Below are 19,034 nucleotides of genomic sequence, written 5' to 3'. Positions count from 1 at the left end.
CCAGTATCTAGTGGGTACTGTCAATGCTCCAAATTGTATTAAGGGAATAAATAATCCTATCTCCTGATTTCCCAGAACTGATTTTTCCCCCTGGTGTTTGAATCTCTGCTGAATGTGTGAAGCTAACAGGTAACAATAATAATAACTCACATTTATCTAGCATTTTATAGCCATTTCTGAAAGATTACCTCCATCGCCTGCTGTTTTTCTCAGGAATTTAAGGTCTATTCAATATTTTGTGTTAATGGTTTGGGGTGAATGATGTTTCAATTCATCAGTGAATCAAGTAAGCTCTCCTTTCAAAGAATAACAATTCAGAGACATTATCTCTGTTCACACCTAGCCCAGTTTCTGAACTTACCATCATGCATACCCTACTAGGCAGATTCAAGGATGTGGTCTCAGAAACATAAATTGGGTCATTGAAATCCCCTGAAAGATGTCTGCTATTCTCTGCTGACTGACAGTATTTCATCAGTCAGGAGGATCCTATGTCATCAACTGGAACATAAAAGCAGAGTCCTTCATTATCCTAAAATTTTTGAAACAATCCTTTTACCTCAGCGGTAGAGGAATTTTCCTGAGACTTTTCCCAACAAAATGAAACCAATATAAGTTTGGCCAAATTATAAAATGTAAATTGGATCTATCTTAATACAAGAGTACATCACATATGATTATCATTTTTCTAAGATTGTGGAAGAAAGGGAAAAAATTGGAAAAGGAGTAGTAGAAGGGGGTGGGAAGGAAAAAAAAAAACTAGAGAACTACTCCTCGGCCAAAAGAAACTTTGCCAAAAAACAAAAGATTGTAAAGGTAATTTTAAAAATATTTTTATTAAGTTGAAATGCATTGAGTTAAAAAAAAAGAATTAAATCAGTAAAATAGCCACTACTTCTGGCTGCAACAAAAGCTATGAATTTATTTCTCCTTTTAACTCATTGATCTTCTTCCTGTGCATCCTTGTGACATGGAAGTAACTCTGGGTTTTTATAAGCTATTCCAGAAAACTGCAAACTATAGAAGATCCTACCAACTTGAGAAAGCTGTAAGCTGAAAATGGTCATACAACTGTTGTCTGTGGATCAATCTGGCAAAGTCTGGAAATCTTCACTAAGATATTGATCTCTAGATAATTTTTAATCTGTCATAATACCAGAAAAAATTGTTGTTCAGTCATTTTTCTGTTGTGTCGGATCTTCTTGACCCCACTTGGGGAGTGGCTTGTCATTTTCCTCTCCAGCTCATTTTACAGAAGAGGATGAGACAAATGGGGTTTAAAATGGCTTTCCCAGGGTCACACAGCTAGTAAGTGTGTGAAGCTGGATTTGAATTCAGATTTTTATGAGTCCCAGGAGTGGCAATTTAATCATCATGCTGCCTAGCTGCCCTACTACGTGAAAAATTTCAGTTAAAACTAAGAAGTATATTAATCAGCCACAATGCCTACAACTGTGAATCTACAGAATTCTGAAATGTTGCTCATTATTCATATAAAAGTGAGCCTTTCCTCCCTTCCTTCCTCCCTTCCTTCTTCCCTTCCTTCCTTCCTTCCTTCCTTCCTTCCTTCCTTCCTTCCTTCCTTCTTTCCTTCCTTCCTTCCTTCCTTCCTTCCTTCCCTCCTTTCTTTTTTCTTTCCTTCCTTCCTTTCACAAACATATATAAAGTAGCAACTTGATACTTTAGAAGGAGAAACATAGTCCCTTCCTTCAAGGAAATTATATAACACTAGGACAGAGGTTCTTAATTCAGAGTCCATGACTATTGTAATAGTTGTATTTCAATATAATTGGTTTCATTTGTATTCCTATGTGGTGGTTTTTTTTTTTTCATTTAAAAACATTATTCTGAGAAGGAGTTCACAAGCTATACCGGAGAGCCAAAGGGTTCCATTAGATAATAAAGATTAAGAACCCCCTTCTCTAGAGAAAAGCAACACATATGGAGAAAAGTACAAGATTCACAACAAATAATTACAAAGGAATTTCAGTGAGATGGGGTAGTGACAAGGGGATGGAATCAGTGAAGGACTCATGTAGGAGGTGATCCAGGGGCTGAGTCTTTAATGGAGTTAGAGAATCTAAGAGGCACAGGAAAAGGAGAGCATTGCAAGCAAGGAAATAGGCAAGGAGTAGGGGATATAAAATAAAAGCAGTAGATAAAAGGTAAATTTGTCAGAAATATAGAATAAGTGAAGAGAAGGTGATCAGCCTAAAATCAATTTGTTTAGTACTTGGTTTTTTTAAATTAAAAAAAAATTTAAGTTATTTATTGTTCTGAATCTAGCTTTTCTCAGTGCTTGAGAAACTTCTATTTCTCAATCTATTGATAGAAAGGTCAGACAATCTGCAAATTAGCCTGCATCTATAAATGACCCTGAAGATATATACATATACATTTATGTGTTTCTTTCTTAACAAAAAGGTGACAGTGATTTTTCTGCATTATTTGTAGGAAATGGAAATAGAAGCAATATGATATTTTGATGTAAAAAATGCTCAAAAAACATACCTGGCTCGAAGGTCTTCTGGGTGGACAGCCATGAGAGTTCATTTTGTTTTTGATATAGTCTCCTTCTTATCACGAAACTTCTATTCTCTTGCACAAATTTGCTTTCTTCAACAACAATCTGCTCCATCTAGGATCAATTGCATTGCAAATTAATGTTCACAGTCCAGAGACTATAGCCTGAGCTGTCAAACTAAATTTGTGTAAGTTTCTGTTCCTTGCATTAAGGGCAGAACAATTAATGCCTTTAGCAAGGTTTGCTTGCCTGACTTCTTATACCAAAATGGTTTTAAAATATATAAGTTTTCTAGATAATTATCACTAATGTATTCCTTATAGAAGAGGAATTACATTTGTAATCAACCTTGCCTCTTGGTTCCTGATACTTAGTTTGACTTATTAGAAACAGATTAAATAACTGATGGAGAGTCCAGTGGGTTCCATATGTTATGGTCTTTATTTCCAGTCTAAAATGAAATAAGCTTGAATGATGAGTGAGCAGAGATCCAAGAAAATCAAAGCATATTTTACAGTTCCATAAATAAAATGCCACAGGTTAAAGAGCTATCCATCGTGGGTCACTCCAATACACTCAATGATTTTTAAATTACTTTATTTCAATTAAGGGATCTACTTTCTCCCTTTTGAGGTCAGAAAGGAGTAAGAAATTAAAGGGGAGGGGACAGTGAGGGTTCACTAAATTTTTTTCTTCATGATTCTCAGTTCATACTGCAGATTCTCTAATCCCTAAGAATTGCTATGGGGTCAGCCATAGCCAAGTTCCCAGCTGATGTGACTGAATGGAAGAAAAGACCTTAGGAACTTCCACACTGAGTCCCTCCAAATTAGCAGAAACTAGATGATCACTAGTCAAAGATCATAGTTTTAGATTTGAAAATTAATTCAATAGGCATCCAGTCCAACAACTTCATTCTGTGGGTGAAGACCCTCATTTCTGGAAAGGTTAAGTGATTCACCCAAGCTCACACAATCAATAAGTAGCAGAGCTAGGTTACAAACCCATATCTCTGGCTTCAAATTCAATCATTTGTGCTTCTATTTTCATTTCCGACAAATAATGCAGAAAAATCAATGTCATTTTTGATAGGAAAAAAAACATACATACATATCTTTAGGGGGTCATTTATAGTACAACCCAGTTTGCAAATTGGATCCTGGTTGGACTTGATGACTTCTAAGCTACTTTCCAGTGCTAGGGCTCTATGATTCTGTGGTTCTATGAGTTTGTCTCAACAAATGGCACCAAGAACCTGTATCATGGGTGAGAGTGTGTTAGCTGCTCTTCTTCAAAAAATTGGGGCAGTTAGTGCAGTGGATAGAGCACCAGCCATGAAGTCAGGAGGACCTGAGTTCAAATCCAGCCTCAGACACTTAACACTTCCTTGCTGTGTGACCCTGGGCAAGTCACTTAACCCCAATTGCCTCAGAGGGAAAAAAGTTGGTGACATTCTCTGATACACAGTTTTTCATCATAAGTCATGGAGTCATAGGATATATAGAGAGCAAGAAGGAACTTTTGAGACTCTCAAGTCTAATTCCCTCATCTTACTTACAAATAAGAAAACTGACACCTATAGACCAATACCACCAAGTGCTGAGCAGGATTTGAACCCAGATCCCATTACTCTGGAGACAGTACTTCTTAATCTCTGATTTTTAGCAAGTAAAAATTCTGGTAGTGAATTAGTGGTATGATACCTGAAAACAGCAGAGACTAAATTTGCTAGAATTATGTACCTCTGGGGAGAGTAAAATCTGAGAACCCGATTTTGAGGATGTAGTAAAAGAGTGTATTGTTTCCTTTGTACTTAAGGGGTCCATAAGGTACATCAGTGCCAAAGGGATCCATCATATAATAGTTTAAGAACCACTTCTTTATGGGAAGGTAAAATGTCTCAGAAAAGCAAATGTAAAGTTCACATCAAATAAATACAAAGGAATTTCGTGAGATGGGACACTAACAAGGGCTGAAATCAGTGGAGGCTTCCGTAGACAGAGGCTAAGTCTTTAATGGATCCAGAAGCATCCAGGAGCCATCCAGGAGCCAGGAGCAAGAGGCATAAGTAGGGAAGGAGAGCTGTTTTTCTGTAGAGCCATTCTTCCTAAAATATTGGAAAATAGATGGAGAGATTCTCTTTGTTCTAAAGGAAAACCTTGGCTATTTTTTAGCCCTTTGAGAATGAGTTCAAGAGGTCCTGTGAGCATACTAAGTAATGATGGTCATTTAGGAATTTTTTAAATGATGCTTATCATGTGTGTGAGGCACATCATGTTGTGGTGAAGAGAGGGTTTGGAGCCAGAAAGACCTGTTTGAATCCCATCTCCATCACTTAGATCTCTTACCCTCCCTCAACCTTAGTTTGCTCATCTTCAAAATTAAGGGGTTGAGTCTGATGACTTCTAGTGACCAGTTCTAAATCTTGAGTCCTCAGATCCTGGCCAATCCTAATTCACATAATGTTGAACTTGAGTCTAAGAGAGTACTGAGAGTGCAGCAGGAAAGTCCAATGATCATCACCGCACGTCCCAAGCTTTCCTTTACTCTTGATCCAGGCTATACTTCATTGCCACTACAGAAAGCAGTAACTAAATTTAATAAACTCTACTTCTTCTAACCCACAAGTGCTGCTGTGTAAATATTAACCAGTAGATAAATTCAGTCCCAGAAGTAAAATCATTTCAGCAGAAAGTGAAGTATTTCTTCTTTTTGATAGAGAATTAAGTACTGTGGAAATAAGAACTGCAATATTTAAAAGCCTCTGATAAAAAAAAAAAACCTGTGCTGTGCCTTTTTCCTCTCAGTAAAGAGGTAGGGGACTGTGGATGTGGAAAATAGGATAACATCATCAGAAACAATTGTCACATTGTTTGATTTTGCCAAAATGTTTTTCTAGGTGCACTGAAGAATTTAATAGGTATAGTGGAGAAAGGAGCCAAGCAATTGGAACAATATGAAAACAAAAGATTCTAGAATCAAACATTTGAAGTCAGAAAAGACATTTCTGGTTATTGAAACCAGTATCATTCTTTTACTGAAGAGTAATCTATAGGATGAGTACACCAAGATGACCTGCCAAGGGTCACACATAGAATATTTTAGTTTGGATTTGAACCCAAATTTTCTCCCAGGTCTTTATATATCTTGTGCATATAAAACTTTTATTAAAAAGCTGTGCTGATAGAGAGGCAAAATAGAATTAAGAAAGATGAATGAAATCAGGAGTTAAGAATATAAGGTTTAGCCAAGGCCCATAAAATCTCACACTTGGAAAGGACCTCAGAGTTCATCCAAACTAATGCATTGCCAAACAAGAACCCTTTCTTCCATATCAATCCTTTGTTTGAGGAAGAGAAGAACCAAACTTCCTTGTGAGGTAGCCCGTTCTACTTTGGGTTCCTCTAATTGTTAGAAAGTTTTCCATCACATCCAACCTAAACCTGTGTCTTTGCAGTTTCTACCAATTGTTCTTTGATCTCTCCCCTTTAGAGTCAAGCAAAACAAGATGATCCTTTTTTCTTAGACTCCAACTGAATGAAGACAACAATCATTGTCCTCACTAAAATTTACCTTTCAGAGCCAAACATCCCTGGATCCCTCAATAGGTTCCCATATGACAAGATCCACAGCACTTTCATCATTTGGGAAAGCCTCTTTTCCACACAGTTTAGCTTTTCCAATGTCCTCACAACCACACATGATACTCTAGACCCCATCAGACAATAGGACCATCAGCTTCCCAGTCCCAGACAACCTGCCCCTTTTAATACTGCTGAAAGCCAGCCTGGACTTTCTCAGCTACCACAACACATTGTTGACTCATTTTCAGAGAATTCCACTAAACCCCTCCAATCTTTTTTCAGTTGAACTGCTGACTATCCACACCTTCCCATCATGTACTTGTGAAGTTGTGGGGGTTTTTAACCTAAATATAAGATGTTTCATTTATTCCTATTAAATTTTATCTTTTTAAAATCAACTTTTCACACTGTCACGATCATTTTGGATTGTGAATTGGCATCCCAAATGTTAGCTTCCCCTCCCAATTTTGCATCATCTAAAAAAGTCATTAGCAAATATATTTAACAGTATTAAGCCAGCAGAGACTCTAGGAGTAGAGACTTCATGGTAAAGTAATGTTTTTGACACTAATTTGCTGTGTAACCATAGATGGAACACTTCTCCCTCTGAGCCTCAGTTGCCTCATCTGTCAAGTGAAGAATTGCATTACATAATCCCAGAAACCCTTTCCTACTCTAACATTCTGTTGCCAGGGATTGTCATTTTATTAAATATCCTCCTTTGTATAAATGAGTATCTTCCAAAGATCCAATGATGATTGACCATTCCAGGAGTGAGGGGTTCCCCAAGTCCGAATACAAACCTCCATAATGCTTCCCACAACAAGGTTGACCAATCTCTTTATGTGGAAGCATGTTGAAGATGCAACCTCTTCTTTCTGATGGGCAAGGCAAGCCTCCAAGATGAATGGAAGGGAAGCACGTTTCTGAGGCAGGTCTTCACACATCATTACCAAAATGGAAAGCAATGGCTCACTCAGTTGAAGAGGCTAAAGGAAAAATGCAATATGAAAAATCCTGAAAGAAGCTTTTGCATTAAGTACTTTATCAAAGCAAGGAAGCTAATGAGAATTAATTCTCTTCTTTAGACGAGAACCGATACAGTTCTCTTTTCAGTACTGAGAAGGGAAGCAAGATGCACGACTGTAAAAATCCAGAGTCAGGAAGTCTCTCAACATCAATTGCTTTGGATATATTGCTTTTTAATCTGGAATGCCCTTCACGCACCAAGGACACAAAAGACTTTGCCTGGACTACACATGAAATCTACAGCACAGATTTCAGGCTACATTAAAGAGTACTGAAAGAAACACAAAGAAATGTTTGCAGATGTGCCTTCTGACATGCTTCTGGGGAGTATCATCCTCCAGAGCCAGGAGACATTAAGACTCTAGAAATGTTTGCCTAGATCTTGTGATCAGGCAAAAAGATGGAAACAAAACCCTCCACTGAGGATTCCACCTCCATATTACCATTTAAATTACATTCCAAGCTCCCTTCCGAGGATCTTATCAGTGAGCAGGAATTTTCCTCGGAAAGAAGCATCCTACACAGTGAACAAGCTTTAAGAGGTACCTCCATTACCTTGTTTTATATAAAGTAACACACAAAGCAATAATCAGATCCACCATTAATAAGATTCCTTGCTCCTTTCCGATGGAAGTTAGCATTTAAATCCCTGATTCTGATCAATTACTGAAGCATTTATCAATAAAAGTCAATAGATTTCCTAATAGGACTACATCATACAGAACGGTTAATTTAATTCACTCATTAAGATAACTGAGACCGGCAGACAGAAGGCAATCTGGATTTTCAACCTTCTTGACATCCACATTAGATTAATCATTGCTCAGCATTGAATCTCCAAATAGCTAAGTCAATTTCACATACTCTGTGTGTATGTAAAAACTATTTTGGAATTGGTTCCAGATGACTGATTAGTTAGAAAACACTTCCTTCCTCTTGGTAGAGAAATGGTGAACTTGGGATGCAAAATAGAACCAACTGACAGTCAAATCTGGTCTATCAATCAGTTTTGTTTAAATAAAGAATTTTTTTTAAGGGTGAATGTTAGGGATGTCTTGGCAGGGGGAAATTATAAAGGAGTGATTTGTAGGCAAAATCAAGATGTAATAGTAAAATTTTAAAATATTCTAGAAGAGTTCCAGAATTTATATTGGCCTCCAAAGCATGCAAACTGTCTATCGTTGTATTTAAATCTAAAAACAACCCAATTGGGGTTCAAAGAGTCATCACTTCCATTTTTACTGCTGTGCTGTGACTTAATAAAATGCTGAATACTGTAAGGCTGATTCACTTCCTTGTATATTGACAACAGCTGGCTCTTCCATAGGAAGAACGTTAATTGTGATCTAATAGAGAGCTTCTATTGTCTATATGATTTCTTATTTCAAATAAAAGTGAAGGAACCTTTGCTTTTTGAAAGGTGCATAAATGTCTCCATTTAAGGAACTTCTTGTCATTTTGTTCCTCCCAGGGAAAATTTATGGAGGTAGGTGTAATCAGACTTAATTCTATGGACGACAGTGGATGAGGAAACCAGTATGCAAAGTCACTAAAATCTGCAAATATCCTGAAACTTTAGTACTAATTGCCTATATTGACCAGATAATTAACAAATCATTTGTTAGGCCATGTATATATACATGGTTGTAGCATCATCTGAATCTTATCATATATCAGTTAGGAATGGGAAAAAACGAATGGCAAAAATTCCATAAACAAACATATGTATTAATTTACTAAAACCATAAAATATCTACTGAATCTTTAGAAACTGCACAGCATCATTTATATAACTCAATTAAACAGACATTAATTAAACTTCAACTAGATATAAAGCATTATGCTTCATGCTGGGGATGACAATCAACGGATCAAACATTGATTAAGGAACTACTATGTGCCAGGCACTATACTAAAGATACAAAGACAATACTTCTAGGAACTTATATTCTAAGGAATATAAGTGGAGTTGAGGAGAGGAGAAAACATGTGCATACATACAAAATAAATACCAATTTGGTTCCAAGTAGTTACATACAAGCCAAGGAGGAAGGGAGATAGCCGTTGGTTTATAAGAAAATGTTTCTTGTAGAAGTGGTATTTGAGTATATCTTGAATAAAATGAGGGATTTTACAAAGACACTGATAAAAAGAGTTCCTGTTCTCAGTGAACCTACAATTTTGCAAAAGAAGATGGCAGGAGACAACATGTAAACAAATATGCTGCAAGGAAAATAGAGATGGAAAAGTTCACTAACATCTGGAGGGAATCAGAGAAAAGTTCTTCATGAGAAGAGACATCTGAGTTGAACCTTAAAGGAAGAAGAATCATGAGGCACAAATAAAGCCTGTATTCAAATTCATAAACTTTTAAAAGGATGCTTGACATTTCATGATCCTCATTACTTACCAAGAGATCTCTGAAATCTTTGGAGATGCACAGAAGAATAAAGGGAAGCCTTCAAATTAAGACCAAAGATAAGACTTTGACTCCTACTTACCCAACTCAAAAATCTATTTTCCAAATTTCATCAGCACAAGCCTCTCTTGTTGAAGAACATCAGCCCTGAATTCTTATCTCAGGTCAAAATGACACTATTGAATGATCCCACAAAAAAAGGTCTCAATACCATGGCTGTCATTTCATATTTGTTAGGGTGTTTGCTATGAAGCTGTATTTTCAGCTTAGAAAAATGCTTTAGACAGCTCTTTCCTCTCATGAGGCACTTTCAATTAATGCACACAAATGCACTGGCAAAAAAAGACCCTTAACAGGATTATTATCACTATGATTGCAGACCTGGTTTGGAGGAACACGAAATTCTGCTGACCAGTACAGAGTCATTCCTAAGGAATAAACATGCACCTGTTGGAAAGAGAGACAGATGATCAGAATTCTGACATCAGTTATATCACATGGTAACTCCAGTTGGAACACAATGTTGTTTCCATTAGGAAAACTTCATTTGAAAGCACTATAGGCTGGAGTATTAATAAACAATTGACAAGAGGTTTCATTTTAAGACCAATCAAAATGTGTTAAGCACCTATTATGTTCCAGGCACTGTGCTAAACAGTGGGGATACAAAAAGCAACTTGCAATCTATTTGAGAAGGAAACATGAAAACAAATGTATACATCAAAAGCTACACACAATATAAATGGGAAATAATTGGCAGAGGGAAGTCACTAAAACTAATAGGACTTAAAGTCCTAGTTTCTAAAAATCAAATTCAATGAGAGGAGAAAAAGAGAGACCAAATAGAATGACAACAATAATAGATAACATTTAAATAGGATTTTCAAGTTTACAAAGTTAGCATCTACCATCTCACTGTATCTTCACAACCACCCTGTGAGGCTGGTACTAAGGGTGTTATTGTTAGACATTTCCAGAAATGAATCTTTGACTGAGAAAGGTAAAATGATTTATTCATAATTGGATAGGAGTTTTGGATGTGGGATTTGAATCCAGATCTTCCTGATTATTGTGTATGGTCAATTACAGAATTACAAAATAGCAGTACTGGTACATCAGAAGCTCTCTAAATCCAAACCACACCAAGAAGGAAGGAAGGAAAGAAGGGAGGAAGGCAAGGAAGGAAGGAAGGAAGGAAGGAAGGAAGGAAGGAAGGAAGGAAGGAAGGAAGGAAGGAAGGAAGGAAGGAAGGAAGGAAGGAAGGAAGGGAGGGAGGGAAGAAGGAAGGGAGGGAGGGAGGGAGGGAGGGAGGAAGGAAGGGAGGAAGGAAGGGAGGGAGGGAGGAAGGGAGGAAGGAAGGAAGGAAGGAAGGAAGGAAGGAAGGAAGGAAGGAAGGAAGGAAGGAAGGAAGGAAGGAAGGAAGGAAGGAAGGAAGGAAGGAAGGAAGGAAGGATGGGAGGGAAGAAGGAAGGAAGGAAGGAAGGGAGGGAGGGAGGGAGGGAGGGAAGAAAGGGAGGGGATAATGGAGGGAAGAAAAAGAAATACATAAAATATGAAAACAAAATAATGTAAGAGAAGAATAAAGAAAAGAACACATAAAATTGTGTAGAGAATACTATCCCTCAATATATCCCTAAAGTTAGTGAGGGAAGTAAAGAACAATAAAAGGTAGATTTTGATTTATCTATATTGAGAATGGAAGGTCTTACCTCAAATTCAAATGCAGAAAGGCAGAAATAGCAAATGCCTCCTTTTCAAATCACAATGCAATAAAAACTACATTCAATAAAAAGCCAGGGGAAAATAAACCAAAAAGTAATTGGAAACTAAATAATCTCATCCTAAAGAATGATTGGGTGAAACAGCAAATCATAGACACCATTAATAATTTCACCCAGGAGAATGACAATAATGAGATGTGAGATGTGGGATTTGAATCCAGATCTTCCTGACTATTGTGTATGGTCAATTACAAAATTACAATATAGCAGTATTGTGTGGGATGCAGCCAAAGTGGTAGTAAGGGAAAATTTTATATCTCTAGAGGCCTACTTGCATAAAATAGAGAAAGAGAAAATCAATGAATTAGGCTTGCAACTAAAAAAGCTAGATAAAGAGCAAATTAAAAACCCGCAGTCAAACACTAAACTTGAAATTCTAAAAATAAAAGGAGAGATTAATAAAAATTGAAAGTAAAAAAACCTGTTGAATTAATAAATAAAACTAAGAGTTGATTCTATGAAAAAAAATAACAAAATAGATTAACCCTTGGTACATTTGATTAGAAAAAGGAAAGAGGAAAATCAAATTGTTAGCCTTAAAAATGAAAAGGGAGAACTTTCCACTAATAAAGAGGAAATTTGAGCAATAATAAGAAGTTACTTTGCCCAACTTTATGCCAATAAATTTGATAACTTAAATGAAATGGATGAATACCTTTAAAAATATAGCTTGCCCAGATTAACAGAGGAAAAAGTAAATTGGTTAAACAGCCCCATGTTAGAAAAAGAAATAGAACAAGCTATTAGTTAACGCCATAAGAAAAAATCCCCAGGACCAGATGGATTTACATGTGAATTCTACCAAACATTTAAAGAACAATTAACTCCAATGCTATATAAAGTATTTGAAAAAATAGGGATTGAAGGAATCCTACCAAATCCCTTTTATGACACAGGACTGATACCTAAACCAGGAAGGGCTAAAACAGAAAAAATTATAGACCAATCTCCTTTAATGAACATTGATGCAAAAATCTTAAATAAAATACTACCAAAAAGATTATAGAAAATTATCTCAGAATAATACACCATGATTAAGTAGGATTCATACCAGGAATGCAGGGCTGGTTCAATATTAGGAAAACTATTAGTATAATTGACCATATTAATAACCAAATTAACAAAAATCATATGATCATCTCAATAGATTCAGAAAAAGCATTTGATAAAATACAACACTGATTCCTATTAAAAACATTAAAGAGTATAGGAATAAATGGACTTTTCCTTAAAATAGTCAGTAGCATCTATTTAAAACCATCAGTAAGCATCATATGTAATGGGGATAAACTGAAACCATTCCCAATAAAATCAGGAGTGAAACAGTGTTGCCCACTTTCACCATTGCTATTCAATATTGTATTAGAAATGCTAGCCTCAGCAATAAGAGATGAAAAAGAGATTAAAAGAGAATGGAGGGTCTTACAAGGGATAGAATGCTGCTTTAGGTGAATAGGATTTTAACAACAAAAAGAAAAATATGCTAATTCTTACTTGTTTTAGTTTTCTTTACCAAAGAGAATGATCTTTATAAATGGAATTGATAAGACAAAAAGAGTTTACAAAAGTACCCAAGGTGGGGGAAAGCAAGCACTAATTGTCATTATTTAATTCAAGTCATCTAGCCCAGATGAACTCTATCATCAGATACTGAGAAAAGAGACATGTGATTTTAAAATTATTGTCAAAAATATTTGAAAGACTATAAAAAACAGATGAGGCATATAAAATTGAGGGAGGGCAAATGTTGAACCAATTTTCCAAAAAGGAAAATAATACTCTGTTAGGTACAGGCCAATGACCTGGTTTTCAACTGCTGAGTGAATTCTACTACAAATCATTAAAGAGGAGGCTGGTAAACAACTAGAAAGGGAAACAGAAATCACAAGGCATCAGCTTGGTTTCCCCAAGAAGAGGGAATGAACTCATTTTATTTCCTTTTGTGACATTTCCTTACTAAAGGGAAATGTTATAGCTATAGTCTACTGGAATGTTAATAAAAATTTGGCAAAGTTGCTCAGGCAAGTCATGTGGAGGAGATGAGCAATGTGGACTAGATCATTACAATTAGATGTATTCTTTTCTGATTGAAAGGTCAGACCTAAAGAGTGGTCATGGATGTATTAGGAAAAGGAAATGTGTTTTGCCATCACCACCATGCTTCATCTCACTTGGTGCAGTTAATTACCACAGATATGGTGGCATTAATATATTAACATGATTACTCTTTTATTGAGTCAGAAAGAACAATGGCTGGACTTAAAACTAGCCATGTCCCCTGAGGATATTAAATAACTAAGCCCAGGAGACAGCCAGAATTTGAAAGCTGACAATGGCAGAAGGAGAAAAACCCAGCTCTTTGCTTTGCCATGATATCAGGCAAAAGTGCTATTTTGCCAGAAGGAAACATCCCCTCTAACAGTTGTAGACAGCTTAAAAGGGTTCATAAAACTAAAAGAGCTCCTTAGAGCTGGAAGAGGCCTTAGAGACCACTGGGTCTGATTTCATTCTACAGATGAAGAAACTGTGAGACATTAAGGGACTTACTCAGACTCATATAACTATTAAGTATCCAAGTATTTATTTGAACCCATCTTCCAGAATGAATAAGTTCAATATTCGTATCTCTTACTCCATATTGCCTCTATTCCACTCACAGAATGGAGACATATCCTCCAGAAAACCATGATACAGAGGAACAATCACTTAAGGCTAAGAACTGCCTTTAGGAATAGAACCTCTAGCAGCAGAGAAGACAACTAGCTATGGACTCAGCAGAGCAAGCTTTGGAAGTTCAGAGTAGAGCCAATGAGAGTACTGCATATAAGGAGGAAAAAGGACTTAAATATAACACAGTATTACTGTTGTGAATTACATTGGTCAATGTGCATTTTTGCCTCAATGACATTAATTTTATAAGCTTGAGCCCACTTTTTATGGACTCTGTACAATTTTAGGAAAGTGCACTACAATTTTATTAGTAGAGATGTTTTAGAGCTACCGCTCTTACTATTCCATTTTGGTAAATGCTTTTGATAAGAGATAATTATGCTAATGGAAAATACACTAGTGAGAACTTGTGATCAATTTTTTTAGTAGCAGTCACTCACAGAGTACACTTAGAATCCTATAAATAACAGCCATCATCTGGCCAACCAATCCTTGAGTTTAAGAACATTTGGGGGGAGGATGACCATTCTAGGAGGATAGACTACAAATCAGTAAATGTGAACCTGAAAGCTTGTCCCAGAGATCTGAGTTTGGCCTTGCACTGATTGCATTTTTATCAATGATTTTGTTACAGGCATAAATGTCACACTTAATAAACTTGCAGATGCCACAAAGCCAAAAAGAATAGCTAACACATTGTATGACAGGATCAAGAGACAAATTCTGGAAGCTTGGAGGATTGGCTAAATCTATTAATATGACATTCAAAAGGGATAACTGTAAACAGCTTAAACTTAGATTAAAAACCAACTTCACAAGTATAAGGCAATGTAGGCATAAAAGATTGAGGGATTTTAGTGGATTATAAACTCAGTATAAGTCAATGATGTGATATGGCACCCCAAAAAGTGAATGTGATTTCTGATTGTATAAAGAAGCAGAATGAGGGGGACCATAGTCAAATTGCAGTCTACCTTGATTAGACTACATTGGGAATAGGATATTCATTTCCTGGCATTATGTGTGAGAGAAAACACTAATGGACAGTGACAGAGACTATTCCTCAAAATCATGGCATGTAAGGATTGTTGGAAGGAACAATGTAGCCAGAAGAAGGGAAAATTTGGTGGAGGGAGGGGGTAGGAGGAGGGATGATATGTCTTCAAGTATTGAAAGGTTGATATGTGCAAGTGGAAAAAGATAATCTACTTGAGCCCAGAGAAGAGAGCTAGAAACAAGCAGTAGTATGGAAGTTGCAAAGAGGCAAATTTATGAAGTGGGGACATCTTTTCTAACAATGAGAACTGTAAAAAAATGGAGAGAATAGGATGCCTCTAGAGGCAATAGATTCTATGTCTGCAGAATTCTTTAACCAAATACTGAATGGATCCTTGTCAGTTATAGTGCAGAGGGGAAGGGGTGGGAGATGGTACAAGTATCTTAGTTCCCTTTAAGCACTGAGTCTCTACAAGCCCATGAAAGTAGTACTTCTTTCCAAGATGGACCTTCTATTATAGGAAGGAACATAGTTTGCACGTTAAGCTTAAGTAACAATTACTTGGTTGAGGCAAAAAGCCAAGAATATTGTACTCTGTACGGGTCAGTACAAAATTCTCCCTGCTCTGCAAATTTTCTGGAGACAAGATGTCTCAGTCCTTGAGTAAATCCACTGGGCAATCAAACTGAATCCTAGGTTCAGGGTGATACCGAACAAGAGTACGCATTACAAACACCATTCTCCAGCCTGTGAGTTCAAGAGTAGAGCTGTATTAACTATGAAAGGTAGTCACATCCTCTAAAACGTACTCAGTGATACAGACATTCTCTCCTTCATTAGCTGTCACTCTAACACTTGTCCATTGACTAATCCTGGACAGAGCTGATGATATCAATGTAAGCAAATTATTCTTTCCAAAGGAGAGAGAAAGCTGGTGACACATTGACCAGAGTGTTGTACTTGAGGTCAGGAAGACATCAAATTCTGCCCCAAAAACTTGGCAACTTTGACCCTGGCAAGTGATTTAACTCCTCTTATTCTCAGTTATATCCTCATATGTAAAATGGGAATAATAATAGCATTTTACAAGAATTATTGTGAAGATGAAATGAGTTAACATATGTAAAACACTTTATAAAAATTAAAGTGCCATATAAATGCTAGTTATTGTTATAATATAATCTCCAGGATCCATTCCAACTTGGAGTACTTTAGTCTTAAGCTTCCCTGCCAAGTAATTAATGATTTACAAGCACAGATTTAAACACACTAGGGATCTTCAAGATTTAATTAAAGAAATCATTTTCTTATGGCAGAATTCTTTTTTTAGTATGAAAATAATATAGATCCTAATTTAACTATCTCTTAAGATTTTCATATGTCAGATTTCTTACATTTATGCACATTTGTGATGCTAAAGAAGTAGTGTTACAGACTCAAGGAATAGTCATATCTTAAAAGTTTCCTATAGCCTTGAGAGGGCTGGGAAAATGTCTCCACTGGCTCTCTCTGGGAAAAAAATTTCAACAAAAAGGCAACTGCACCAGCATGATGGAAGGGCTGCAAGAGATCCAGGGAAAGAAAGAAAAAAATAATAATGACAAGAAGCCATTGAGTGTCATTGATTCTAAAAAGCAAACAGTTGGTCCTGATCAACTGCAAATGTTTGTGCAGATGCATAGAGAATTCAAGAGGACAAAGAGAAGATAACACTTCTACATGCCCAAGAGCAAGAAAATCAGCAGAGTCCAATGACTGCCAAGAATGGTTTTCATTGGATCATTTGGAAATAAAACCTTGTTTTTGTCTTTGTTTTCCAGTTTAGAACAGAAGGAAGCTCAGAAAATATATAATTCAATCTTCTCAATTTATAAGGTCATATAAAATAAGGTAAGAGGCAGGGGATAACCCAAGTTATCTGAATGTACAGTTTTCCACTAATACAATTGATAATCAATATAAGATTTTTGCTATATAGTTTTCATGATGGTCATATGAAAGAAGAATTTAAAGGGAATATTAATTTATATTTTAAAAGAATAGAAAGCTATACATTAAAGATTTGTAGCATCATGTGTAAACATCTTTTATTTCTATTATACTATGTTATGGAAATGATTCATTCCAAAAATTAAAAATATAACAAATAATTTTAAAAGTAGTCATTATCTTATTTCTGTATTAAAAAAAAAGACTGAATCAGTAATAGAGTACTTGTAAACTAATATTCATTTAGAGTAAAGATTCTAAATCTGGGATCCATGAAAATACATATACATGTATTTTTATATGTACATATGTATATACACATATTTGTGTAAGTGCATATATGCATTCTATGTATTGTGTGCATTTGCATTATGTATATTAATAACATACACACACTTATGTGTTGATAACCATTTCAGTGTAATGGATTTCCTTTATAATCCTATTTATTTTATTCTTTTAAAACATTATTGTGAGAAAGAGTCCATATGCCTCATCAAATTGCCAAAGGGGCCCATGACACAGAAGAGGTTAAGATTTCCTGATCACTGAACTGATCTCTTTCTTCCTTCTTTTTCTATACTAGAGTTCTCACTCATGGCAAAGTGTAGCTGCTTGGTTTCCATGAGTGGACACAGAACATTTCCACTTTGGGGAACGGATAAGATGCTTGTTTTATCCAGGACATCCCTGCACAGGTGCAGGAGAAAGATAGGAAGGAGAAAAAGGTGAAAGAAAACTTTTGTGGCAGCAAGCAGAGCTCAGTAACTGAACATATCTCTGAACTAAAAGGGACAGAGGGAGGAACTATGTCTGGAAGATGTGCCAGGAGAAAGCTACAATCAACCCAGATCAAAGGGTCTAAGCAGAAGCTCCAAGTCTAGGCTTTAGGAATAAAGGATCTGGGATTGATTGAGAAACAAGATATTGCGCTGGGCAAAGAGCCTTTTCTTAACTTGCCATGCCATCCTGTGGGCACATGAGAATTTTAAAATCCTACCCCTAGGGCCAGTCCCACTCTTTAGCTCCCTCAATTTCCCTTCTTAAAAAGCTCCTTTTTTCTACTTCTCCATCCTACTCAAAAAGGAAAAATTTGCCAACCCAACATGTTCACATAGCAAAAGATGACAAGTTATTGAGTTTGGGTTGTGCCATTTATGCTTGAATTTCACCCCATAAATTCCTTATCCCATTGGAAGGGTTATAGAAGCATGGATAAAAAGTCTTACCTTCGATATTTCAAGTTGTGGATTTGGACTCTGTCCTTGAAGCATTTCTGGGGCCTTGAAGGGGGTGGCTTCTATAAAGGAAACATTGTCCTGGAAGGAAAGGCTTCCTGCAGTGTGCAGTAGAGTTGACCAGGGGCAAATTACATAATTAGAGGAACCTGAAACCCAAGTATAAGAACAAAGTATGCTCAGTCTTCAGAGCAGGTCAGGATTTTATCCTTAAACCATACAGTCTGGGAGCTACTTATAGCAGAGCAGAACAAAAGCAGTCAGAACCTTTTTAAAGGCTGTCATCTTCAATAGAGCTGATGATCCCAAAAGTTGATAGGGAACTGTTCATCAAGTTCTCTCTAGGATTATCTGGATTAAAAGCTAAGAGTCATACCTAATGGTGTGAGCTAGACAGGGTTAGTTTATAATCTTTTTGCACCTGCAGGATGCTGACTAGTCACAGAAAATGGGAATATCAACAATCCAGCACTAAGGAACTAATTTCCCACTATTTGCCTAAAGCCTTGACAGACCATAGAGACTCAAAAACAACTGGTCAAAAGCCATGTGAGTGCAAAATGTTGTATTTATGATTTTTTAAGTGTGATGATCTTCCAATGTAGAAACTCTTTCACAGATACAGTTTAGCAACTGATAAAGAACTTATGATCTTTTGTGGAACTGCATTAGCATATTTTATTTTTATATAACCTTCAGCCTCCCTGTCCTTCTAGGAAACCATCCTATTTTTTAGGTTATACAAGTAGAATCATGTTAAACATTTCCGCATTAAAGAAGAATCAGAACAAAAGGGAAAAATC

General features: G+C 36.4%; 1 protein-coding gene across 1 annotated transcript in view; it reads right to left on the bottom strand.

Moving 5' to 3' along the window:
* Positions 1–19,034, bottom strand: part of FRMPD2 (FERM and PDZ domain containing 2) — a 298,804-nt gene that overhangs the window by 258,177 nt on the left and 21,593 nt on the right. Inside the window, 4 exon segments of the mRNA XM_074296140.1 lie at positions 2,512–2,638; positions 6,912–7,097; positions 9,938–10,003; positions 18,223–18,380. Of these exon segments, the coding sequence (XP_074152241.1) occupies positions 2,512–2,638; positions 6,912–7,097; positions 9,938–10,003; positions 18,223–18,380 (537 nt within the window).

This window comes from Sminthopsis crassicaudata, chromosome 2 (assembly GCF_048593235.1).
Source record: "Sminthopsis crassicaudata isolate SCR6 chromosome 2, ASM4859323v1, whole genome shotgun sequence".
NCBI lineage: Eukaryota > Metazoa > Chordata > Mammalia > Dasyuromorphia > Dasyuridae > Sminthopsis > Sminthopsis crassicaudata.
This window is presented reverse-complemented; position numbering and strand designations above follow the sequence as displayed.